This window comes from Anopheles gambiae, chromosome 2 (genome assembly GCF_943734735.2).
Source record: "Anopheles gambiae chromosome 2, idAnoGambNW_F1_1, whole genome shotgun sequence".
Classification (NCBI taxonomy): Eukaryota; Metazoa; Arthropoda; class Insecta; order Diptera; family Culicidae; genus Anopheles; species Anopheles gambiae.
The window spans coordinates 7,515,281-7,540,774 of NC_064601.1; the positions used below are offsets into that span (position 1 = coordinate 7,515,281).

Sequence of the window (25,494 nt, forward strand, 5' to 3'; positions counted from 1 at the left end):
CTACGGAAAGAAATTAAACGCGCACACTTTGCACACTCTCATCAATAACAGATCAGCTTGCTCTGCTCTGCTTCAATCTCCAATTAATCCACGAGTATCGCGCATTCCGCTCGAGTACCACCGCCGCTAACGATTGACGGAACGCCTCCTCTGCAATCGGCCGTTTGGCCGTTAGCGCGTTAACTTGATGGACACAAATTACATGAATAGTTGATTCTCGCGAGGCCTCGGGATCTTCCCAGAAATACACGCTTCTACGTAGCTTGAAATGGCCCATTCCCATCGGTAAAGGTCGTTCGCGAACACATCTTGCCACGCATCTTAATGTTCGTCACACTTACCTGTGTGTTGCAGGAGAAGTATTTCCTCTTTCCACCGGTACAGACGGGCGCACCGGTGTGGCTGGAAGGGGACAAAGAAAGAGAGAAAAAGGCACACACACACAATTGTGTTTTAATGTACATACTTTACGTTACGCGCACTAGCCGCTGTGTTACTTACTCCAGATCAAGACATTCGCGCTCCTGGTACGCAACGCCGCCGCCGCACGTTCGCGAACACTCGGACGGTGCTCCCCAGGCGCTCCACCGCTCGTGCGGTGGTCCTTCGCCGCCGCCCGGTATGATGAAACTTTCCGGCTGGTACAGATTGCTGCCATGCTGCCGTTTATGCCGCGCGCCGAACTGACAGGGAGGACACACACAAACACACACGAAGAAGATTATCATTAGGACACTGGTGGAGAAGCAGGGTTGTGCAGGTGGCGGTGGCTCATACTACGATTAAATGCCCAACATTGTGCCGAATGGCGATGACCTTGCGAGTGAAAACAACAAAAAATGCACAGCGTGCTAACGGGCAGCAAAAGGTGCTACTGCTGGCCATTCTTATGTAAACAAGTTGTGAATTTAATTTTAAAATTAGACGCTCTCCCGCACCGACGCCTCCCACTGGCCGTGTGATTCATCCCGGCGTGCGGGTGGAGATTCTTGGCATTCCATTCCGTGCGTGTTGCCTCCATGGTACAACCGAACCACTTCTATTAAACATCGTCCGAGGCTCGCGTCGTAAGCGTGGTAACCGAAAGGAGCGAAGCGATTTATAAATGGGGGTAGACAGGGAGTCAGTTGTTTGAACAGGGTCAGGATGCAGTGGAGATCATCTGCTCCTTCCATCCAGGGAGAACCTGACAAGCTGTGCCGTTGTCGGCACAAAATTGCTGTCTGCATTTTTCCCTCAATGTTCAATGAACTGCGTCCTTTTCCGTTTTGCACATAGCGGACTAAGGGAAAGGGGCAACCATTAGGTCAAGTGCTACCTTTTTCGAAATCCAACTTTATACACCTTCAACTCGATTGACCAGAGAGACACACGGGAGAGCGGGAGAGAGAGAGAGTGGCGAACGTAGCAAAAAACTAATTTTCACCCGTCCTGAAGCGATTCGTTGGGAAATGTAAAGACCAAAGCCTTCCCTTTTGGACACCGCCCGGGCGATGGTCGTTCCATTTCATTAACATTGAACTCGCTCCTCTTTTACAGGCGGTGTGCTTTCCCTTACTACAGGACCTTTACAACTCGCACAGACCCATCCTCCCGTTTGTACCCTTCCCGCGGGCTAGAACTTTCAATTAGAAACCGGGGCTAGGGACCTGCCCCACCTAATGACAACCGCTGGCAGCACCGCGGTCGGTACGGAAATTGAATTTTTACTTCAGCTGCTGTTTTGAGCCGCCCCACCACACCGCACACACCCGGTCATATGGTTTTGTTCGACGGAACACCTGTGCCGTTTGGTCCGCTTCGTTCACTTACCCGTCTGGATTCGGTAAAGCTCAGCTGTAAGGTCACTAGTAACACTAACAATTTAGTATATCTGGAAGAGAAAGAGAAAAGAGAGAAGCATGGTAAGTGCTGCTGGAATAAATTTGAAACAATTGCAACCTTTACAAAAGCTTTCACCATAGTAAACAAAATATCATACAAAAACGATCAAAAGTAGTGTTCTGCGTCGTGAATCTTTAAGGTCCTCCAGCGATAAGGGATTTCCATCTTGAATCGAATCTCTAAAGATTCATGAATTTTCCAAGGTTTATGAATCATCAAAGATTCCGGAATCCAAAATCATACTTGAATCTCTAAAGATTCTAATATTTATATGTAAATATGTATTAAATTATCTCAGAAAATGTATTAATCTGAGAAGATCAGAAGAAGTCATCTGTTTGGCGACTACGGCCTACAAGGTCATGCCCGCCTATACAGTCTTTCGAGACAATTTCAGTAGCACGTACACGGATATCCATACGATCCATATAGGTCCTCACGTTATGTGTTTCAGAAGACTAGATTATATTAGTTATGTGCCTGAGAAGATTTGTGTACGTGTTTGTGGTTCATGAAATTCTGCAGACCTATGAAACTAAAGAGAGTAAAGAATTCTGTTATAGCTGTTATCAAGAATCTCTATAGATCATGCATGTATAACATGTCTGTGTCTCATGGGCATGTGTCTCTGTATTCATGCATTCCGTGATGATCTTCAAAGATTCGGAAATGCATGAATCATCACAAGAATTTATGAATCATTATGGATTCATGAATCTATGGAAATTCACGAATCTTCAACTTCATGAGCTTCGGATTCCTACATTCATTCCACGCAAAGAGTCGTTCATATTCTTGAAGCTGATTCAGAGTTACTGATCTCGAATCAAAATATCCTATATTTTCATTACGTTTCCACAATCAACATGACTTTGGACTTTGTCCATCGGCGCTGTGCTCATATCCTCTACTTAGCACTTCACAGTTCATTGGATGTTATCCTATAAAGCTTGTATTTTGTGTACTAATAAAAGAAACTTGTTGCTTGAATAGCATGTTTCACCACTGCATAAAGTGCACCATCCTTCTAACACATCTAATTGCTTCCATGTGTTTTCACCCCCTCGAGTACGATTAATGACACTAAATAATCGCAAAGCTGTTTTTTCGAGGGAGCATAATCGCCATGTATCCAGGGCGTTTGTCTTTCAAAATTCGTTAAGCGTTATTATGAGCGCTCCCAAGCCCAAGTCGGCCGGAGCTCCATCCCCTGCCAAGTGTGCAGAGTTGCTTCTTCGCTCCAGTGCAAGAACACATCAGTAAGGAGGCATCATTATTCTAACACACACACACACCCACCCACACGTTTCTCTTGCATCCAATCACCCACCGAGTCGAGCTCATTCTAAAACAATAGGCAGCAGCAGCAGCAGATGATTCATCATTATCATTCCGCTGGCACTCCAATAATCCGGCCGAAGCCCACGGGTGCCTCCATGCCGTTCCGTTATGGCTTGTTCAGGCGAGCGACAAAACCGCAATCTGTTGTTGTACCCTTTCCGCGCGCCAGAAGACACTCTCACAACCCATCTTGAAGGAGCAGCCGAGGATTTCCAGCTCCAGCGGCACGGCACGAACGCTTCTGCTAAGACGTTTTCGTTTTTCATCATTCATCGCCTCCAACCGACCACCCACCCGAACACACACACACACGCGCGCGCACGCCGTTTGGCCCTTAATGAAGATGATTTAAATAATGAGGAGCCAACAAGTCTGCCTGGTTCTTGATAGTCCTTTCCTACCCATTCCCCCACAGTGTTTGCTCTTCACGTTTACACGTTCGCGCATTACACGTATTACAATGCGCATTAGCGCACAGGGGGTGGCGGCAAACATCCGACGACTGAATGGGTGGGTAGGTGAGCATGGCATGCTGGTGTTGATGGCGCCGTTTCGCATCGCTTCCATTTATCAGTGGAAATTATGAATATTAATTTAAATTTTAATTATCCTTTGACGGCATTCACACTGCGTTTAAGGCGGTCGCGTTTTTTTTACCACGCTCCATATACGAACCCTTTGTTTTGGGACCCATTTTCACCCCCACCATCCTTTTATAACACACACGCGCCCGCGTGGTATACTGATTTTTTGGTGGCAGTTGTGTATTGGAGTGTGCCAAATATCCCGATACTACCACGATACAGAACGCCACCGGAGGTTGCCTTTACTTTCTTCGTTTTGTCTGATTAAAGCAGGGAGTTGTCGGGCGCGTTGTTTCACACGTTCACCCGGACTTTCGGCGCAACGTAAAGCCGAACGTGTGCTGGCTGCTGGCTGCTGGCCAGCCCGGACCCCCGAGGCTGCTCCGAGCGCATATTCATTATACATACGCAGCCCCCCGACCGGATGGGTAGCAGATAATGGGCTCCGTGCTGCTAATGTTTGCAAATATAATCTCACACTTAGCCGGTGACTTACCAGCGGGGAATGTGTGCGAGCAAATACATAAATTCATAAATTTGCGCCCAACGCCCAACCGTGGCGGCCACAAATCGACACAATCCTGGGAATTGTGTGTGTGTGTGTACGTTTGTTTGTGTACTGCTGGTGGTTCCAGTCTCCGAGACGCAAGACGACTTGGACATACCTACGTATGTACCTTTGGGCATGAGTGTTTCGTTTGTATTGGTTTAACAACTACAGTAATTAAAAGTCCATGTATGTGTGTGTGCATTACAAGATGTTTAGATTTTTTTTGCTTCTTACATTTTATGCATTTACACTTTAATTCATTCTGTGTGTTCAGCCGCTTTACAGCGATTTAAGATGCGTTTGTTTACAATTCATCATACCAAGCTGGCATGGCGCCATTACGGAAAAGCGGGCAAGGATAAAGGTCCCCAGACACACAAATGCCTGGTTTCAACAACAACATAAAGAATTCTACCGAAGAAGCATTTTTCATGCCCCGAGTTTAGCGATTACAGCTTTGGCATTGACTAAAGATAAACAGGAACAGTGCATTAGTCAACGAAATTCCCGCCGGGTTTGTTAGTTACAATACGCTCCACCCCTAAACGCGCGTAGGAGTGCGTGTACAATTGCGCAAAGGCAAACAGTGCTGTAATTGATCACGTACCGCAGTTTTTGGAAAATTTGCAATATTTAGTCTCGCACGCATGGGGTGAAGTGTCAGCACTGAATTAGGGAGGCGTAAACTGATGCTCCAAGAAACAACAAACAAACAGTGGGAAAGATCGTGCGTTATACGGTCGAGCGTCGTAGCTCAGGTTGGGGAAATAAACGCACTACGAATGGGTGTGTGTACCAGTAGAGGGAAGGGCAAACTATAGTTGTAATGAACTTGAAATTGATTGTTAAATTGAACGTATAATTTAATATAACGTGAAGAGTTTGGTAGATTACACTCATGATACGTTTGATATCCCAATCCAAAATCAATTGTTTAACAATTCAAGGAATTCAAATTCACTTTACTTAATGCATATTTTGTGATTTCTATAAAATTTTATTCTCATTTGTCCATGCTTACTAAAACACCCGAAAAAGTTATACACGCATAAGAAAAGCTTTTTAATACATTCGTTGTTAAGGGATATTAATAGTCAATATCAGATCTCAAATATCCAAATACCCACGCTAAACATCATATTTTACCAATTTGTTTGTGTATTTTCTTTTATCTATTCCTATTTATCTATCCCCCTCAAAACCGCGTAGTTTACATATTGCGCCAAACAGCACACTACACTCCATTACGGTTCGCCCATCGCGTGTAATACAGCAATTTCCCCACAAATCACCAATCACATTTGCAAACAACTCCCAATTGCGTCGTGCTATCAGGGCGTCAATTTGTCGATGGCAGTGTCGACGACAAATCGGCGCATCGTTCGTTCTTTCATGCCGGGGACGCGAAAACGGCTAAAAGATAGCAAGCCCGTCCAACCGCCCTTGTGGCAGACGAAGGGCGATAACATCGCGCCCTATGTTTACCTATCTTCCCCCCAACGAGCACAGCGTGCTCGGTCCTTCTCATGCTCGACGGCTCTGTTTTCGGACCCACCCGAAAACCGCTGAATCCACGGACCGCGTGAAGCGGCCACAAAACTATCGACACAGCATATCCGATCGACATCAACGAGATCAACCAGCAACCAAAGGCCGCATCATGCACGGCGGCTCGTTCAGCTGGAAAGGTCAAGTGATATCTGTGGCGTGTGGGTCCGGGTCGCTCCGTCCAATCAAGCCCAGGCGCTCAAATCAGTGGCGTATACCACTTGATTAAAGCTATCAAGAGGATGCCCAAACAAGCAAGCACGCGGTTTGGCGGGTTTGCAACAGTGCGATATGGACTTTAATTTTCAGAAGCGCTGCTTCCACGAGCAATTGGCGAATCTCCGCTGCCAGCCAGCCAGCATGGTGCTGCTTTGTTCGCATGTGGTTTCCGTGCCGCCGGCTCCGGCTGGGTTTTGTTCGTGGTGCCTCTGTGCTCTTGCTATCTGTGGGGCAGGAACGCAACATTATCGAAACTCTCCCCGCACCCAAAACACTGCTCACTGCTGGTGTCGTAGGACGACGAAGGATAATAAAATTTAGTTTAACAGCCCGAGCAAACACAAGTGACCGGTGCGCACGGTTGCTGTTTTGATCGGCGCCCACAACCCCGGTGGGGACCGTGCAGAGTCGTCGAATCGTATTTTTGCCCTGCCCTGTTTGGGGGCCTCTCGCATCTCAAACGTTTTCCACCGACGACTTCCCCGACACCACTCCCCGGCTTTGATGGAATTGATAGTATGTGAGTGAGAAAATTAATTTTCCTCTCTATTTATTCACCCAATCCGCGATCGGAGCGGATGTTTAGAAATTGGTCGGGCAAGGTGTAAGGTCGGCCAGGAGCGGGGGACGATGGTGGGATGATGATAGCAAGCGAGATAGTTACTTTATGTCCGGATCGATTACCCCGTTGAATGAGCAATAAACAGAGGATTCGATGAGTGAAAATGGAACAACGGACAAATGAAGGTGTTCAGCAAATTCGGGCTGGAGGTTGTTTATCCGATAGTGATATGGCGGTGTCTCGGGCTTGGTTCTTCTTTGTAGTTTGGTAGTTTGTTTTCTGACTCAGCTTTTACAGATCCTCTCTATATTAAAGAGACCAACTAGTTCAGAATTGTATTTATTTTTTTTTATTATTAAATATTTCTGGTTTTGAACTGGTGAGAAGTTAAATGAAAGGAGTGGGCGAACCAATGATGTTTAGTTCCATTTTTTTAGATAGAGGACGCTGCCATTCTTTAAGAGAATATTTATCAAAACATTGTGTTATGTATTTAAAAGACTTCACTTTTTTCTCAAATAAGTACATTTCCAATTATTATTTTGTAATAGAGACATTTCATCCAGAATTACTACTAAAATTACTTAACTTTACTAATAATTGCTTTATCACATTGGTTTGCCATAGAAAAATCCTTTCCTCACATGATGGCTGTGACATACCAGCTTACTAAATAGATTGATATCAATTTAGCCGCTTTAGAAATTCCTATTTCGCGTGTGCCTGTGTACGTGCTAATAACTACTCTGCGGTACTCAAAGCCCACCACTAATGAAGCACACAACGACGTGCCCACTCTAAGCAGCAGTTCATTTTAAAGCCCCTCAAAAATACTCCCTGCCCATACATTCGCACAAATCAGTTCCAACAATTGCACCATTTATAACGCGGCAGCAAATGTTAATTAAACTTTACATGTTACAAAGCCTGGCACGGGTTTACATGATGGCAGGCGATGTCATGCTGTCAGCGATTTAGGCATATTCTGTTCAATGCCCGCATTCATCGATCGTGCCACAACAACGTGTTTTGTTACCTACGGGAACAATACCGTACGCCTAATGATGTTTGTTAGAGGAAAAATACGCACACACACACACACACCTCTTCTCCCCATCCAATTTGCCTACCGATGAAAATGGTGGCAATATGTTTTGCGTGAGGACATGGTGTGCTGTTCTATTGTTAAATCTACCTCGCAGGCACAGTCTGATTGACACGTAGACTGTGGGACGAGTAGCCGGGAATGGGTAAACAAATTTGTAATTAATGTATTTGATTTTAGTGAAGCGTTATAATTCACCATTTTGCCAGCAGGCAATCACTAACAGGGAACAAAAACGAGATCAATGCTCCTCTCGTGGGGATTTATCCAATCGCTTGCCCGCTTCGGTACTGCACTACGATCGATTTTGCAAAGCGTGTAATTTTAACGGTGCGTTGTGTGAACGCAGTGGTTACATGTTCAATCACGTGGCAAAACAGGAAGCGTCCAAAGCGTTCGCAAATAAATAAAACGCAAAATATAACCCCGGTGCGAAAAGATTCCGTTAGCCTGCGTTCTTGACCCAGATTGCGGGAGCGGTCGGAGTGCGACTACCATCGCTGATAAACGATCGATAAACAAAAAGAAGCTGCCGATGTCGATCATTTCTCATCGCTGCCAGAAAGTGTGCCAGATAAATAAAGGGTTGGTAAGAATAAATAACACACTTAATTATATGTGCGCCCCGGCCTGAGATGCGTCGCACCAGAAGGCAACAACAGTCCAATCCGGATGGTTCGGGTGCATGATCCGGTGATTGTTTATTGCATACATTCGTGTGCACACTTTTCCCACGGTTGCTGGTGATGGTGAGAAGCTGGTGGTTACACAAATATTCATCAGCAGATCATTGATTTTTACTAGAAGCTATCGTATTACATGTATCTATAGTAAAAGTTACATTCATATACTGATGTGGTGAAAGTTCAATTCATTTTAGAATGGTTTCAGTGAACTTGTACCATTCAACTTACTTCAAAGTTTATCGTTTCATCATATGACATTCTGTAACACTGACCAACCCAACTGAATGGAAAAGTGTTTGATTGTTTGATATATACCACCCAGAACGTTCAAACAAAAGATAATTGTTTGTTTTAAAATAATACAAGTTCAAAGAACGATCAACACAAAGCGCGCTTAACAATTCCATTGAACTTAATTGAGAGTTAGCGAAAAGGTCAGACGATCAAAGCGTTTTACCGCTTATTGAAGTCGAAAGGTTTATTCATAAAAGCTGATGCTTTAGTATACCTTCTACCCACTTACCTCATCTTGATTATGAGCTGTCTATCCGGTTGAATTGAACGATTCCATAAAACGGATTGTTACGTTGATGCTTTCCCGGTTCTAGTGCATGGGGAACCGGGCTCTACCGGGGGAAGGCGTGTTTGCTCGTAGTATGACGCTTTTCTCAGGATGCTGTCAAAGGAAATATAAGAAAAACAACAAGTTTAATTACAGAATTTAGACAAGCATTTGAAGTATTTTCTTTTTACATTCTTTTCTATTTTCGAGTTAACTTCTATCTCCAACGTGTGCAGAAAAAATGCCACCAGCTTTCCGCTTCAAAGAGCTCGACACGCAAAGCACTCCACGTGAAAGGGGGCTTTATTTCCACCAGCACTCTTCACATCAAGTACAAATCCCTTTTTTCATCAACAAATCGATACACAATCTCTTCCCGAATCGGGCTACAATGTTCGCTTCAGCAGCGTGTGCCAAAGAGGTAGCACATACCACCACCACCACCACCGAAAATATCTGCACACATCCACCAAAAACTTCACAAATCCCCTCGGGCGGAGGCCGCCCACATCGAACTTCGGTTTCGGAGCAATCAACGCATCAATTTTCTCTGCCGCGCCTCATCCGGAACCGTCGTGAGGCGATAGGGATGGGAGGGAAAGGCTCTCTAGTCTTTTCCATCGCCTTGCGTACCGTTTCATTGTTCGTGTCTCGATTCCGATTCCACACGCTAGCTAACCACCCCGTTTTTCTCGATTGGTTCAATCGCCTGTCGGCAAGTTGTGGTGTCTTGGCTGTTACCTGTTCGATCTAACGCCTTACCACGGGGCGAAGGATCGAGGTTGTGGGTCTGGCGAAAAAGGTTGTGTACCACACATCCTGAAGCACACCACTTTGCCAAGAAGTCTTCCTGCCCGTTCTGGCGGTATTCAAACCGCAAAGTATTCCCCCGACAATCCGACGGTGGGCCTTGCTGGAGAGAGACGGGCTAACGAAGGAAACCATCAAGCGGAAGGAAAACGGAACTCCCCAAAACAGAACCGGGAGGAGGGTTCGGAATGAAAAACTTTATCTTGGTACAGTGGGTACACTTCCGGCACTTGCCGAGAACACCTATCTCGATCTCATTTGATTAAGATAATTGAATCAAAGCTTGAATTACGAGCATCGGTTTGTGATTGGGGCAGGCATCGAAATGGAAAAGCTAAAGGGGACAGACACAAGAATTTCCGTTTGGAGCTCCTCAATTCCCCACTGGCTGGTGGAGTGCAGGGGATGCAAAACGGGGACGAATATTTCGCAATCAACTGTGGCAGTGTGTTCTTTCCCTCATCCGACACGGACAGACACGGGCAGACAAGCACACCATCATAACATCATGACTCTCAGGCAAATCGATGCATTGATGTGGAAGAAGCATGAAAAATTATGGTGTTAATAAAGCCATTTATAAAATTCTACCACCCACACATGAGAAGCAATGTGAGATGAACGGTACGGACACGATCCTTCAGGAAATGATGCGGGTTCGATTCGGTTGGAGTGTGGAGAAAATCGGAAAAGCAAACAAATGTGTAGAAAATTACCGACTGTATGATAAAGTTCGTCGTGCGCTTGTGGCCACACTCGGAGCTTGCTTTGTGAAGGAGTAAAAGGCAGACCAGGTACTAATGGATAGGTGTAATCCTACATCGTAGGGTACATTGGATAGTATTTAATCGGTTTATTTTTTTCATATTTGTTTTGAATGTATGTGTTTTCATAGATTATAATTTCCATATCGTTTAGTGAAAATGATTACGCAAACGTCGTCAGATGTTGAACATGCAATAAGTCCAACAGACATCATAAGACGCTGGCCTAAGCATCTTATTAGAAGCACAATAAACAGCTGATGAAACCTCCGTAGAGTGTTGCCGTGGCTTTAACTGCTCGACTTACACATTTCGAGTACCAAATCTTATCTGCATCAGGCAAACTAAATCTTTAAATATTTTTAATAAGCCCAGTATCACTCAAATCTTGGTTCAATTTTAACATTGCTCACAAAACTGCATGACACCTGGAGACACACTGGTTCCTGCATTGGCGGGTTCTTGTCCTACGTTTCATACAACCCTCCGTCTTCATCAGTGCCACGGAATAAGAGTGTTGCCGGCACTAGTCACCCGTTCCCGTAGCGTAACGAAACCGGCTGCCATTTAAGGCTCAACGGGTTTTCGGTTGATCTTTACCAGGTTCTACCACAGCCCCTCTCAATCCAGGATTCAAGGTCTTTGCGCCCGCGCCTTCATTCCCGTTGATGGCCTTGACGCAAGAGCCGTGCCTGGGAGAGAGATAGCGCTCCAAATGTGGAGCAGTCAACCAGGCCGCCACACCTTTCACTTAAATTTGCCAGCTCAAGGCGACCGGTGACCGTTGCCGGTGTCGGTGGAAGAACTCGTTTCTTCGTCCGCACAAATGTCATGATGCAATATCCACGTACGAGCCCGGGCCCATCTCGTGCGTCTGCGGGGGTTCGTTTCGCTTCGGCTTCCCGGGACGATGCGAGGCGTTGCCTGGAAACCGGGAGCTGTTGGATAGGAAACCCAATTGGGAACGAGATGGACGTTGCAGTCCTTGGAGTGTGCGTAACCTTTCCTACTTCCGGAAGATTCTTGCTGAGCGAAGACTGAGCTACGTTCCAGTTTTTGCCAGGAAGTAGAAAGCGGGCAACAAAACATGCTGTTATCCTTGCACATGTCTTGTGAGTCGTTCCGCTCTGATTTGGGTTAATAAAATTGATTTCCTTCCTGTCCGCAAACCAGCAACAGATTTATGAAAAACGCTGAGTTTATTTAGATAAAACGATTAACCATAATAAGCACACCGCCATGTCACAGCAACAGAAAACAACTAAACCACCCTGCCAAAGCATGTAAATAACAAAAAGATTTTTATTTGATTGCATGTCTCCGATTGCTCCGATTGCGGCCCGTACCACACACGGAGCAAACAGAAACGTTTAGAGTGCAGCAATCACGGCAGCCAACCATGTCACAACATCCAATCTGTACGCCGTCGAGCTGGAACACCACACCACCAGGACAGCGAACAGAGCGAACAAAGTGAAGGAAGCGAAAAGTGATTGTCAGTTACCCGGGCCCTGCCAAAATCCCGCGCTCCCGGAGAGGACGCCTACCGTGGGCCCGGGCAAGGACCAGTGACGCGCTGGCCACACATCTGGGCACCAGATGTGCACGAAGGCATCGTTGGTTTGCACTGAAACCATACCACAACCGTTGCCGTAGGTCAGCAACGGGAAGAAACGAACGAGTGTGTGTATCGCTTGTAGAAAGCAGTACGCTCAACACAGCTCAATGCAAATCTTTTAAAACACGCTGTAAATAGTTCAAGTTTTGAAGAATTCCAGCCCATTGTGATAAATAAACAACTAATTGAATCGTTATTCATTGAGTCGACAAACTGTCAATGCGTTGTCGTCATCGTCGTGAACTATTTATTTTATTTCTTGTGCAATTTCAAAACCAGTGTGGAACATTTCCATCCCCACAGTCGACCATCAAACGATGTTCTATTAATTTGTACTACTGTCTGTACTGTCGCCACCACTCCCCCTACATCAACAACACATCATTGCCGAGCTGATTTATTGATCACGATGGATTTTTCTTCCCCTTTCCGCAGCCGTTTACGTGTCCGATTAAGGTCTAAACTAATAAACATTAAAGCGCTTACTGCAGCTGCTGTCACAGTGCTGGTTCGAGTGTGGGGATGGGAATTGCGTTTATCAAACGATAATTATAGCCATCAAGATGAATCTCGTCGCAAGCTCGGCCTGGCGTGCCAGTGTCTTCATGCTGCGCCGTGTCGATATAATTGACATTTGCCGCGTTGATAAATCTATTGCCAGTCGGATTGGACCGAGCAGGCAGCCAAACGGCAAACGTGCTTATTTATTCAATTTCCTTTTCCTCGCCGATGATCAAGTACGATCGACAGCCGTACGCCTTGTCATCATTACGCGCTTCCCTATCTACCGTGTGCAGTCGCGCTCGCTGCTGTCACCCAATCGTTATAATCGTGTGCATTTTGTCAGCATTTATCGGTTACCGTGCACCCTCCTCCATCCGCACATTTGAGCGTGCAAACATTAATTTGAAATTTAAAGCAGCATTCTACTACACCCGCAGCATGCCATCGGTGCGAGCACATCTTTTGCGCCCCACTTGGCTGCCCCCCGCCTTCGGAAGGAGCACACACAGCATCATCATCATCGTCATATTCTCGTCGTCACTGTCACCGGGAAGCGGGTTTGTGGCGGAAATAGCAAGTTTGTGGAAAAACAACCATCATCAAACACAACCGGTGTGTCTTCGCGCTCATTCATAAATAACGAGCGTCGAATGTGGCACCGTTTGGATGGCCGCCGCCATCGGCACAGAAAGCAAACCTTTTAACCTTTCCGCATCTTCTTTGGTGCGTCTTTCGCCGCAGCTTCGTATCGAAACGATTGAACCGTCAAAACGGTTTGCTAGACGACTCAGGATACCCGGTCCGCAACGAAAAGGGTGGTGGCTTCAGATGGCACAAAACCATAATCATCGATAAGTCGATGCAATGAATGCATAATGTGCGTGGCGATGCACGGTGCTTACGGATGGATCTCTGCACCGTGGGAAATGAGTTGTTGAGGAACAGGCGACTCTTTACAATGCCCGAGCCAATGGGGATTTGTGCAAAAGTTGAAAGGCTGTTTCAATCCACTAAGCGTGGAATGTGTTCACTCAGTTTCTAAAGCTGAGTTATCCTACTTGCAGCACGGTGAGCAGGAAATTTGAAAACAACTTTGTTTTTTTAAAGCTTTTTAACTCACTTCATTTTAGCAGAACCTCTCTTTCAATTTACATGATAAACATGTCCATCAAACTGGGTCGGGATTGCCCGCGGGAACTTATCCTGCCCCACACGCGCACGGCACTTTCAAAACATAGACACACAAAAACATAATCTCTCTTTTTCGTTCTCTCGTGAGCAGTAAGCTGAAACAACATTTTGTACAGGGGGAGAAAAATGGTTTCTATGGTTGCTTCAGGTGCAGCATAAATCGACGCAGGCAGAGATTGCATAAAAGTGAGTGTTTTTTTCTTCCTGTTTAAGCATATAGTCCTGGAAGCTGGGAGTAAATATGGTACACACCAAAACAAAAACAGCAACCTGACAACCCTTTCCTCCCGCTTTGGGGTGCCATTCGGGGTAACGAGAACAAAAAAACATACACACACACAAACACACATATATACACGAGAGCATGAGTTATGCTTTATAGAGCATAAAAAGTAATTAAATTTCAAGTGCATACTGCCCTAACGCGCTCTTCCTTTTGCTTGTGTGTCGGTGTCTTGGCTTTGCACATGACCCCGCCAATGTCTCCCGACGGTGGTGTTAATGGTAGGTTACAGAAAGGCAGTTGAGCCGGTGGGAAGAATGCGCATCCCTCCCAACATGTCCTGTGTGATTTATGGGCACTGTATCGCTAAGCAGTTTGTGACAATGAGAGGAAAAATAAAACACAAAACAGAGAGTGAGGGCACTACGGGCACAAAAACTGAAACACCAATTTCCTCAGGTCGCTTAGTATGACTTTGTAGAGACATACAGGGACCGCAAGTTGAAACGCAAATCAACTGTCAACTCCGTAGAACGAAACGTCTGCGATGTAGCTGCACACTGTTCAGCAGCACATCTTTTGCTTTCGCTTCAAGTTCTGGAATAAAAAAAACACACACACATTGAAATGAAATAGTTGAGGTTTATCTTTCACCGATTCGTTCCGGCATCAAGTCGCCGGTCGTGCGTTTAAAAGTGGCTCCAGCAAGGTACGCTGCGAGCACATCATGACCGGCCGCCTGCGTTTGACCGCTGCGATGCAGGCGATGATTCTTCTAAATCTCACTGTTGCCTTACTGCAGATGTGTTGTTTTGGTGCTTCTAAAAAAAGCATCTCCGGTGCTGCAGCAGCAGCCTCCGGATGGTGTGGAAAACATAAACCAGTGGACCTTCTAGACGTGGCGCTCCCACGTGGCCCCGTAGCACGTGAAACGCAGCAGCGCAGCAACTACACAACTTCTACTCCAGCCCGAGCTCGTGTATTAGCCTTTTGTAACGATTTATCTTTAATGTGTGCTGATGGAAATTGAAGTTTTCGAAGCGTGTTTTAAAGTTTTCCCTACCAAAGCCCTGCGTTGTGTGTTTGTTTGCGGTGCGCTCCACTTCCTATCATAACGAGCGGGTTTGCGTCTGTTTGCCAAACTCCCGCATCACAGCGCGGTTCCGATCTGCCGGTGTTGGGTGGTGATGGCGGCAAGAAAACTTTAGCACATTAAACCCATTTTCAGCTTCCTTGTGAGCGCAACACGCAAACGAAAGAAGACACTCGAACAAACCTTTACAACCAAACACACGATCACCATTAATCACCAGCGTGCGATGCACCGTGCTCGTGTGCGTGTTTGTCCACTTCAACCTGCACTCGACAGTAGCGCAAATATGCATCGGGAGCTTAAAGTCAACGGGTTGCAACTGTGGTGGCTTCTTTTTGGCACCTACATAAACATGTTTTCCTACCGTCCTCGACCTTCCCCAGCCGCGCAAAATAAACACCTGAACGGCTGATAGTGGCCAACGAAGAGCCAGCTGGGTTGTGTGCAGACTCCGCACGATCATTACTATTCATGATGTATGGATTTTGGCTACCGGTGCGCACGATACCCTTGTCGTCCGTGCGGCCAAGTCATTCTCGAACTAAAGTTACGTTCCATCGCACGGCATATTATCCCCGTCGAAGGGAATGCAAATGCATCCGACAACGGCACATCCAAAGAAGCGAGACAGTGTGGGAGTAATTTGTACACAATCGATACATAACGAAAAGGCGGCCGGATTCAAGATACTGTGTGAGAAACGGAACATCAGTCGTTTGCCGGTTGCTCCAACCTATGTGTGTTTGCATGTGTGTGTGTGTGTGTGCCTATGTTCCAGGTGAGCAGTCAGCAGCGGCACTCAGTAAGACCTAACCAGAACCAGCCGAACCAGCGAAGCAAATGTGTTTGTTTACGTTATAATTTACAGTAATGTTTACCGTTCCGGTTGCACGGGCATCTATTAGACCTGACCTCCTACCCCGGGGACCAGGAGCCAGTTTGCCGGTTGCGTGTTGATACTGTTTGAAGTATGAAGCGCGAAAACATTCATACTTCAGTTGTCAGCTAGCCGTGAAGCGTGCGTACGAAGCGATACGAGCGTGCAATATTACCACGAGCTTACTGGAATCTTCACCAACTGGTTCTGCACGCACATGGTTGTTCGTTTTGGGTGCAGTGCTTTACCGGATAACGAAGCAGGATCACTTTTGTTTTGCAGATAGTTGAGTAAGCATTCATTTGAGATTCTTGAAGGACGATAAAAGAAAAACGGCATAATGGAATAAGCTCTTTTATTACATATTCCTTTAAATATTTGAGCTTAATATGTATTTATTACATCATTTCAACACTGTTCTTTATCAGAAGTGGTAATGCCGTCTATGGATTAAGATTAGAATGTTTTCTAAGGAGCTCCCTTGATATTTCATAAACAAAAAACTCTTGAACTACATCAAGAAGCTATTTTGCTCAGAATTAACACCATACACCATAGCTCGCCACTCCCATTGGAAAGTATATTTGGTCTTCACGCGATATTGTAATTTACGTGAAGTTCATAACGATTACAACTTGCGTAAAACATCTATTTGTTATCAACCGTTAAAAGCTTTCGATTGGATCTTCGCTTTGACACTTGCGAAACATTCAATCGATGGCATAAACTATCTTGATGAGAATTAGCAAACCCCAGACTTCTATCCCAATACAATTCCAGTAGCAGAAGACTGTCAGCTTTTCGCGCTCAAATGAAGTGCTTCCCCACTGTAGAAAGCCCACAGAGCGTCACAGGCAAATAAAAACACACACCAATACAAACAGGTTTGACGGATTCAATTGATTGTTATTAATATTCAAAACAATACGTTTAATAAATTAAACGATTCAGGCGTGAGTCTTGTAACGTGGGGTTTTGAAGATATGTACAAACGGTGCCGGATTCTGCTGAACAGTCGTGGGTGAATTAGCGCGCACTCTAGTGATGGAGGGCGGCGGTGTAAGCGACCGGTGTGGCCAGCTTAGCGACCGGAGCGGCGTACGAGATGGCCGGGCTGGCAACCACGGTCTTGGTGGCCAGAGGAGCGGCGTACGAGATGGTCTTGGCTACCGGGGCGGCATAAGCGACGGCGGGCTGAGCAACGATGGTCTTGGTGGCGACCGGGGCAGCAGCGACGATGGTCTTGGCGGCCAGCGGCTCACGGTGGACGACAGCGTTGAATCCGTTGTGCGGGTCAGCCGTGTACTCGACGGTACGCTTGGTGCCATCGGGGTCAACGACGGAGTACGATCCCTGGACAACATCTCCGCTGCGCGACTCCTGCTGGGACTTGGAGTCTCCGGTCAGGGCGTCCGAGATGCCGTACGAGAACGAGTAGTGCGGGTTGGCATCGTACTCTTCTGGCTGGGCGGCGTACGCAACCTTGGCGACCGGGGCCGCAACCACTGCCGGAGCAGCGGCATAAGCGACCTTGGCGACCGGGGCAGCAGCAACTACGGCCGGTGCGGCAGCATAGCTGACGGCGGGCGATGCAATGAGGCCAGCGCGGGCCACGGCGATCAGAGCAGCGAAAGCCACAAACTGTGGAAAGGTGTGAACATGAGATGAGTGCTCAATCCCAGTGTGGCAGCAAAACGGAGAACCATCGCCGTCTGATTTGCCTGCAGTATGCCTACCTTGAATGCCATCTTTGCGTCGGGGTTGGAGAAGATGTTGTTCACAGCACCGGATGATCAATCGAACTGTGACTAGCCGTGATCGAGCTGCCCAATTTATACGCTCAACGGTGTTCCTCACCCGTTCCTGCCAAAGCAGTTGCATCGACCAAACCTCCCGCAGAAGAGGCAATAGCCGGCCCTTGGTCTGATCCCTATCCCTTACCTTCTCCGAAGCCACAGCACAGAAAGCCAGTAAAGAGGGCATAAGTACACGATAAAAACGTAAAAAAGGCGCATGTAAAAGTTGCGCACACCGGGAATCGCCGGGCCGAAGTCCCTACTCAAGCCAAACAAGCACAACAAAAGTCAGGCGTTGGTCCAGCATCCATTTTCCCATGCCCCAAGGTGTGGTATCCAGTATGGCGATGCAACAACACAACAAATAAAAAGCGCATCGAGCGGCATGCATTACGCACCAACACACACACGTGCACCGCGAGTCGCGTGCAAAGCACTCGCGCAATGTAGGTCTTGCGTATACGCACGAGACGCTGCGAGAGAACCTGTCCGTCGGGCTGGGGCTGCGATTCCGGGCACCGCCGCATCGTAAACGTAATAGCTGGACGGATACCACCTTCCTTCTCGCCAAGAAGGTCGTTCACTTTTAGTTTCATTGGCCTGTTTCTTTTCGGCTTTGGATCGGGCACCGGAGCCCGGCGGTACTCGAGGTCGCCCTCGCTCGTTGACTCGGTTCTACCCGGCCCGGCATCTTGTGTGACTCTCTCGTTAAGTGGCCGCTGGGCCACCATATCTGAGAGCACAGAGGTTGGGGCAGGGGCAGTGTTGGACTGGGCTGGTGGTTTAGCAAAAACTCTGTAACTTTTGTTCGGCAGTACTCTACTTCACTCTACCGTACCGTGAACTTCCGCCCCTGTGCCCGGAGGGAGCATATTGCAACTGCCACCACCCTTTTCTCGCACGTCCGACCGGGCAGTCGGAATGATTTTTGACCTTTCGGTGGAACCTTTTTTGCGCCGGGCTGATTGGATACCAATCTTTATGACCAATGCAACGGCAAACGGGCCATGTTTTTGCTGCGTACGACACGCTACTACCACACCGACGGATATCGTGGTGTCCGGCTGATTGGGAACGAATTCGCACGTTTGTTGTGTTGTTTTTTTGTTGCAAACATTGTGCACAACACAGATCACGTGTGCAGATGCCAAATGGTGCCAAGTATCACCGATTAAAATTTGATCAAGCCCCAACTAATGCTATCCTATTGTGCGTGCGCTGTGTGCGTGTGTGTTTGCGTGTTCGAACGAACATGAACGAACCAAAACGAAGAACCAAAAAACCCTCTCAAGGATTTGCCGAAATAAAGACTGTAAACGTAACCTTCAGCACACCTGACGCGGCTCTTCTTAATCAACACACGCGATTATGACGGTCAGGGATGCTGTATCATCGATCATATCCAATCAGACACTGGCTCGAGGTCTGCACCTCCCATAGAAAGATGCTGCGACCGAACCGATGTTATGTTTGCAGTTAACCATGTATTTTCACACTAACTCAATACATAAAAAGCAAGAAAAAAAATTGCAACCATTTCCGTCACCTCACAAACGAGCTCCAATTAAAACATTCCATTCGAATCGCAATCCATACGCGAAAATATAATAACCACTTTTAAACACATATTACATTTGCTTTCGAAATGCACCGACGACTTCCTCTGCCGATCCGTGACACGGCGAAGCTATCGATAATTCGCACGGCAAAGCATACAGAAACTAATGACCCGCAGCAAACTCGATTTCGCCGGCGATTAGGCCGCGAACGGACCATGGTTGAATCATTCCTCATAGGGCGGGTGATTGGACACCTTGACTCAGAGTCGAAAGAAATTCAAGTGTGTTCCGCAAAGATCACATACCGACCGGTTCTACCATTCCCAGGCGAAAGGCCACGCGATCTGGCATGTGTACGTTGTCAACGAGCCGCTTTGCGAGCCCGTCTGCGCGTGGTGGGTTTATGTAAGCAGCATGTCCGCTTAAGATCAATCCACCGCCGGCAAGGTCGTTGATCACGACTTCAGGCTGCGCTAAAGCAAGTCAACGGTCACTTTTTGCCCGTGCCGGTTCCACGCTTCCATGCGGTAGCTGTTCTCATTACTTTGGTTTGCTCTTTGCAACACCAGCTTCGAGGTTTGTTTCACCTAGTTTCGCCGTACATGTCAGGGCTTTGAGGGCACAGTGAAATGAGAGCATATAGTGCCATAAAGTAGGGGAAAATATCATACGCAGCGGGTTGCAGAAATTGCATCAGATTTTGCACCGAGTGCATCTGGTTGGTAGGTGAAGCTTCAATAAAAGAATATTGTTATGATGTTTGTGACGGTTTATTTAGTTTCTAAACCAGGAAATAATTTACATGAGGGATTTCGTTTCAAAGTCACTGGACACTATTTAGTGGTGGTAAGCGTAGGCCGGAGCGGCGTACGACAGAGCCGGCTGCGACACGTAGGTCTTCGTGGCCAGAGGAGCGGCGTAAGAGATAGCCGGCTGCGACACGTAGGTCTTCGTGGCCAGAGGAGCGGAGTAAGAGATGGTCTTGGCCACTGGTGCGGCATAGGACAGAGCTGGCTGCGACACGTAGGTCTTGGTCAGAGGGGCGGCATAAGACAGAGCTGGCTGCGCGACGTAGGTCTTGGTGGCGACCGGAGCGGCGTACGAGATGGTCTTGGCTACCGGGGCGGCATAAGCGACGGCGGGCTGAGCAATGACCTTGGTGGCGACCGGGGCAGCAGCGACGATGGTCTTGGCGGCCAGAGGCTCACGGCGGACGACAGCGTTGAATCCGTTGTGCGGGTCAGCAGTGTAGTCAACGGTACGCTTGGTGCCATCGGGGTCAACGACGGAGTACGATCCCTGGACAACATCTCCGCTGCGCGACTCCTGCTGGGACTTGGAGTCTCCGGTCAGGGCGTCCGAGATGCCGTACGAGAACGAGTACTGCGGGTTCGCGTCGTACTCCTCTGGTTGGGCGGCGTACGCGACCTTGGCGATCGGGGCAGCGGCATAAGCGACCTTGGCGACTGGAGCAGCAACGAGGGCCGGAGCAGCAGCGTAGGAAACTGCTGGCGAGGCAATGAGGCCAGCGCGGGCAACGGCCACCACAGCGGCGAAGATCACAAACTAACGAAAGGAATTGATATTAATGACCATTTCCTCGACGGTTTTCGAAAGTTCCTCCACTAGGAAACACGGATCCTTTGTAGGAACCTACCTTGAATGCCATGTTGAGATGTTTTGGTGACTTGTTCACTGTTGAATGCTGCAGATTGAACTGTGCTCTAGTTCACTGTCAACATGGTATTTATACGGACCAAGCGGTCTGCTACGCTTCTGTTCTTGAGTCTCAAATTGCATCAGAAACACGAAAGAGCGTTGGTGAGGGAAGGATAAAAGCGAGTTCGAACTTTCGACAGTGAGCAATCCAACACCCCACCCCAAATTGATCAAAGGCCAATGCGATCAAAGATTGGACCCAAATGGCCGTGGTTAATGTGCGTATCGAGGTGTGTATGTTATTCTCCTTAAAAACAAACAGGAAGAAACAGAAAGCCATTCGGAAAGTGGCAACCTTTTATTTCCTTTTAATTATTCAATTACAACTATGTTGTTATCCTCGATAAAATTTAAACTGCTTCACAAAGATTGATGCTTTTGTACATTTAATTAGAGTAAGTTGATCTCTTTCCTTCGTTGACATGTTTTTATTAGGTACACAACTAAATCTTTTTAAAATATGTTTGTAAACACATATTAACTTCAATAAATAGGACCACCATCATCATCATTATCATGAATAAATGTAAAATTCCTCTTGATCACAATCAATAGCCATCAATACAAATTAGAAATTGATTACAATATTGATGTGGAAATAAATGTAATCTGCAGTCAGATATTTAAAAAGTATAATACAAGTAAAGAGTTGACCATCATTTTCATCAGGTCGATGAATTGTCAAGAAACCATTCTTATTCACCTGTTTTCGTAAAATCTACACGTAAATAGGGATGCATTGTTCATATGTTCCATTCTTAATGCAGCATTGTTTTTATAATTACATATGACAAAATATGTTTAATTTACTTTTACAGTTTGTCCCCGGGATAAGCTATTAATGCGGACCAAGAAGAAATCGCATGTTTAGAACTTCCGAATAAGTCGATTTTCGAAATATTCAGTTAAAGTATAAGTAATTTTCGGGTAATTTTGCATGAAGTGGCAGGTTTTAGCCACTTAATTAGTTATTTGATATGATTATCGCATGGCTCGGTCCCGTAGTACAGTCGTCGACTTGCACGATTTAACAACATACATGGGTTGAAACCTCATCTGGACCGTTTTCCCGTAGCAAAACTGACTCCTCGGTTGCCGTGGTACTGAAAAAGTTTCGAAGGCCTGTATAGGTCGACATGTTCACGTGGAACGTTACGCCAAATACAAGTTATGATTCTAGTTTATTATGTATTTGTTAGACACAAAAACAAGTCTTTCCGGCGGATTGTTTTCTTACAATTTTTCACAAATTAAAATAATCCTTAAATGATACACCAAAAAGCTTTCGAAATGGCATGGTTGCTACACCGGTTATTTTGAAATCAATCATTATACGTTTGCACTAGTTAAAAGCATTGTTGTTTTTACTCGACCATCCTTACAGTTGAAGCATGGCAAAGATAAATGGAATGTTTGTTTAATTGAAACTGTATTGTTACGTCCCATCGAATTCACATTCAATATAGATGATTATTTCCACCCAGAAATATAGATAAATAAAAATATAGACAAGAACAATAACCATTGAAAGACCCAATATATTCCATGAATGTCATACAAGCAGAGGTAAAACGTAGATAAGACGTAGGTGGCATCAGATCCCGTTATAGTTTTGAAACTTTACTAGCAGTGTAAGTGGTGAATACATGGTACAAGACAGGACGTATAACAAGCTAGCGTTTAACACTTCAAAATACGCTAGATTCAACAATAAATGTGAAGTTCGTTCACATTGTTTTCCTCTTGATCTCCGGTATTGATCTTCGGTAAAGGTTCCATACTAAGAATAAGTATGTTATAGGTTCCCAGACAATAAAATCATTAATTACGATTATAATTCCCACAAACAGCATTCATTTTAATGTAACAAATAAAACAAACCAACTTAGCATGTATGTTTTAAGATGACTATTTTGTATTTGCTTTTTTCTTGCAATAAATAACTTTCCTTTTGTAACAGTCCAATCAATTCTGTTCAGAATTTAGTGGTGGTAAGCGTAGGCCGGGGCGGCGTACGACAGAGCCGGCTGCGACACGTAGGTCTTGGCCAGAGGAGCGGCGTAAGAGATAGCCGGCTGCGACACGTAGGTCTTGGTGGCCAGAGGAGCGGAGTAAGAGATGGTCTTGGCCACTGGAGCGGCATAGGACAGAGCTGGCTGCGACACGTAGGTCTTGGTCAGAGGGGCGGCATAGGACAGAGCTGGCTGCGCGACGTAGGTCTTGGTGGCGACCGGTGCGGCGTACGAGATGGTCTTGGCTACCGGGGCGGCATAAGCGACGGCGGGCTGAGCAATGACCTTGGTGGCGACCGGGGCAGCAGCGACGATGGTCTTGGCGGCCAGAGGCTCACGGCGGACGACAGCGTTGAATCCGTTGTGCGGGTCAGCAGTGTAGTCAACGGTACGCTTGGTGCCATCGGGGTCAACGACGGAGTACGATCCCTGGACAACATCTCCGCTGCGCGACTCCTGCTGGGACTTGGAGTCTCCGGTCAGGGCGTCCGAGATGCCGTACGAGAACGAGTAGTGCGGGTTCGCGTCGTACTCCTCTGGCTGGGCGGCGTACGCGACCTTGGCGATCGGGGCAGCGGCATAAGCGACCTTGGCGACTGGGGCAGCAACGAGGGCCGGAGCAGCAGCGTAGGAAACTGCTGGCGAGGCAATGAGGCCAGCGCGGGCAACGGCCACCACAGCGGCGAAGATCACAAACTAACGAAAGGAATTGATATTAATGACCATTTCCTGGGCGGTTTTCGAAGTTCCTCTACTAAGAAACACGGATCCTTTGTAGGAACCTACCTTGAATGCCATGTTGAGATGTTTTGGTGACTTGTTCACTGTTGAATGCTGCAGATTGAACTGTGCTCTAGTTCACTGTCAACATGGTATTTATACGGACCAAGCGGTCTGCTACACTTCTGTTCTTGAGTCTCAAATTGCATCAGAAAAATGAGAGAGCGTTGGTGAGGGAAGGATAAAGGCGAGCTCAATCGAGTTTTCGATAGTATGTGAACTCCCTCCCCTAACCGTAACAGGTCGTTCCGTTCAATGACCGTGGTGTAAATGTGCGTGTCGTATACCGCTATATGACCATACGATACAGGAAAAGAAGGAACTTGTGACCAATTTCGATCACTTTCCCTTTTTACTTCAGTAATCTTCCTGAATTGTGAAATGTGTCTTGAATGAAAGTCTTATTATTGATTTATTCTGTGTCTGATCAAACGTTTGTCAGGCAATGGTACTAAATATTTCGTTGTTGGTTGAATAAAGGTATTATCTTCTGTTTGCGAAAGAAATGGGGATACATTTCAAATTCATTCACTTCTTGGATCAAACAATTTTCCCGCGTATTTCTGCCATGTACTGGATTCTTTTTTTTCTTCCTTAGCATAATGACCTACGCGGCCATGTCGGCATGTACAGGCTTTCAAGAATTATTCAGTACCACACAGCCAGAAAGTCAGTACAGGTGTCCCCCGAGATACGACTGTATTTGGGACCGAAAAAATGTCCCAAAACAAGACGTAAGTCGAAAAAGTCGTATGTCGAATATCTATGAATATAAAGTTTATAACCGAAGTTGAAGAGTTGGAATTTATAATATCGTGTATTTTATTTAAAATAATGTTCGATAATGTAATAATTATATTTTTTTAAACCGTACACAATATAGATATTCAAGATAGGGCAGTTGTGGAATCTTTGGAAATGTGTGTATAACGGTTATCAGCGCAGATATTCCAAAAAATACATCAATTTCTTGTAGATGACAACTTTTAACTGTCAAAATCAAAACCGTCGTATCTGCGAATCCAAAGTGGGTATAGGGACTAGGTGGGCTTATAGGTTTGGCGGGAAGGCCATATTGGACGAACGAATGACAGGAGGGGATTCGATTGTGATACGTAGTTTTTCACCCACACTACGACACATCAACCAAAACAGCCATTGGAATTCTCACGCATACATCAACAAATGATCGAATCCCCTCCTGTCATTTCGTTTTCATTTTTCTACAGCACGGCTGTCAAATTGTTCGGGATAAGCCCACCTGTATAATAAACCCACTTTGTGCGAATCGTCGTAACTCGAGGAGGTCGTAACTCGGGGGACGCCTGTACTTGCTGCGGTGGACGGTTTATACCAGTGCTCTCCAACCTTTTTAGATTCACGGACCACTTGGCTTTGAAAATACATTTGCCGCGGCCCTTACATCCGACCTTGTAGGGTCAATTGCGTGTATAGAATAGAACTAATATTTTTACGACGAATCTAATTAGGTAAACATTAATTTTTA

General features: G+C 46.3%; 2 protein-coding genes across 22 annotated transcripts in view; both read right to left on the reverse strand.

Moving 5' to 3' along the window:
- The window catches only part of LOC5667695 (papilin), a 65,762-nt gene that overhangs the window by 13,017 nt on the left and 27,251 nt on the right, over window positions 1-25,494 (reverse strand). For all 21 annotated transcript variants that reach the window (XM_061647205.1, XM_061647197.1, XM_061647200.1 and 18 more), the window contains exons 3-6: window positions 9,003-9,155; window positions 1,813-1,873; window positions 502-683; window positions 342-402 (exon numbers count right to left, since the gene is read on the reverse strand). In XM_061647205.1, the coding sequence (XP_061503189.1) occupies window positions 342-402; window positions 502-683; window positions 1,813-1,873; window positions 9,003-9,007 (309 nt within the window). In that variant the 5' untranslated portion in view covers window positions 9,008-9,155. The remainder of the gene's footprint in view (window positions 1-341; window positions 403-501; window positions 684-1,812; window positions 1,874-9,002; window positions 9,156-25,494) is intronic.
- LOC3290497 (paternally-expressed gene 3 protein) lies at window positions 17,007-24,178 on the reverse strand. Its single transcript, XM_551141.2, has 6 exons — window positions 23,994-24,178; window positions 23,182-23,903; window positions 21,134-21,200; window positions 20,320-21,042; window positions 17,858-17,869; window positions 17,007-17,762 (listed from the first exon to the last, which is right to left on the reverse strand). The coding sequence occupies exons 1-6, from the start codon at window positions 24,003-24,005 to the stop codon at window positions 17,160-17,162; spliced, it is 2,139 nt and encodes a 712-aa protein (XP_551141.2). The 5' UTR covers window positions 24,006-24,178; the 3' UTR covers window positions 17,007-17,159.

Coding starts and splice junctions, on each gene's coding strand:
- LOC3290497 (XM_551141.2), bottom strand. Junction 21,201..23,181: donor CCGGCCTACGCTTACCACCA/CTAAATTCTGAA, acceptor ACAGTGAACTAG/AGCACAGTTCAATCTGCAGC. Junction 21,043..21,133: donor ATCTCAACATGGCATTCAAG/GTAGGTTCCTAC, acceptor TCCTTTCGTTAG/TTTGTGATCTTCGCCGCTGT.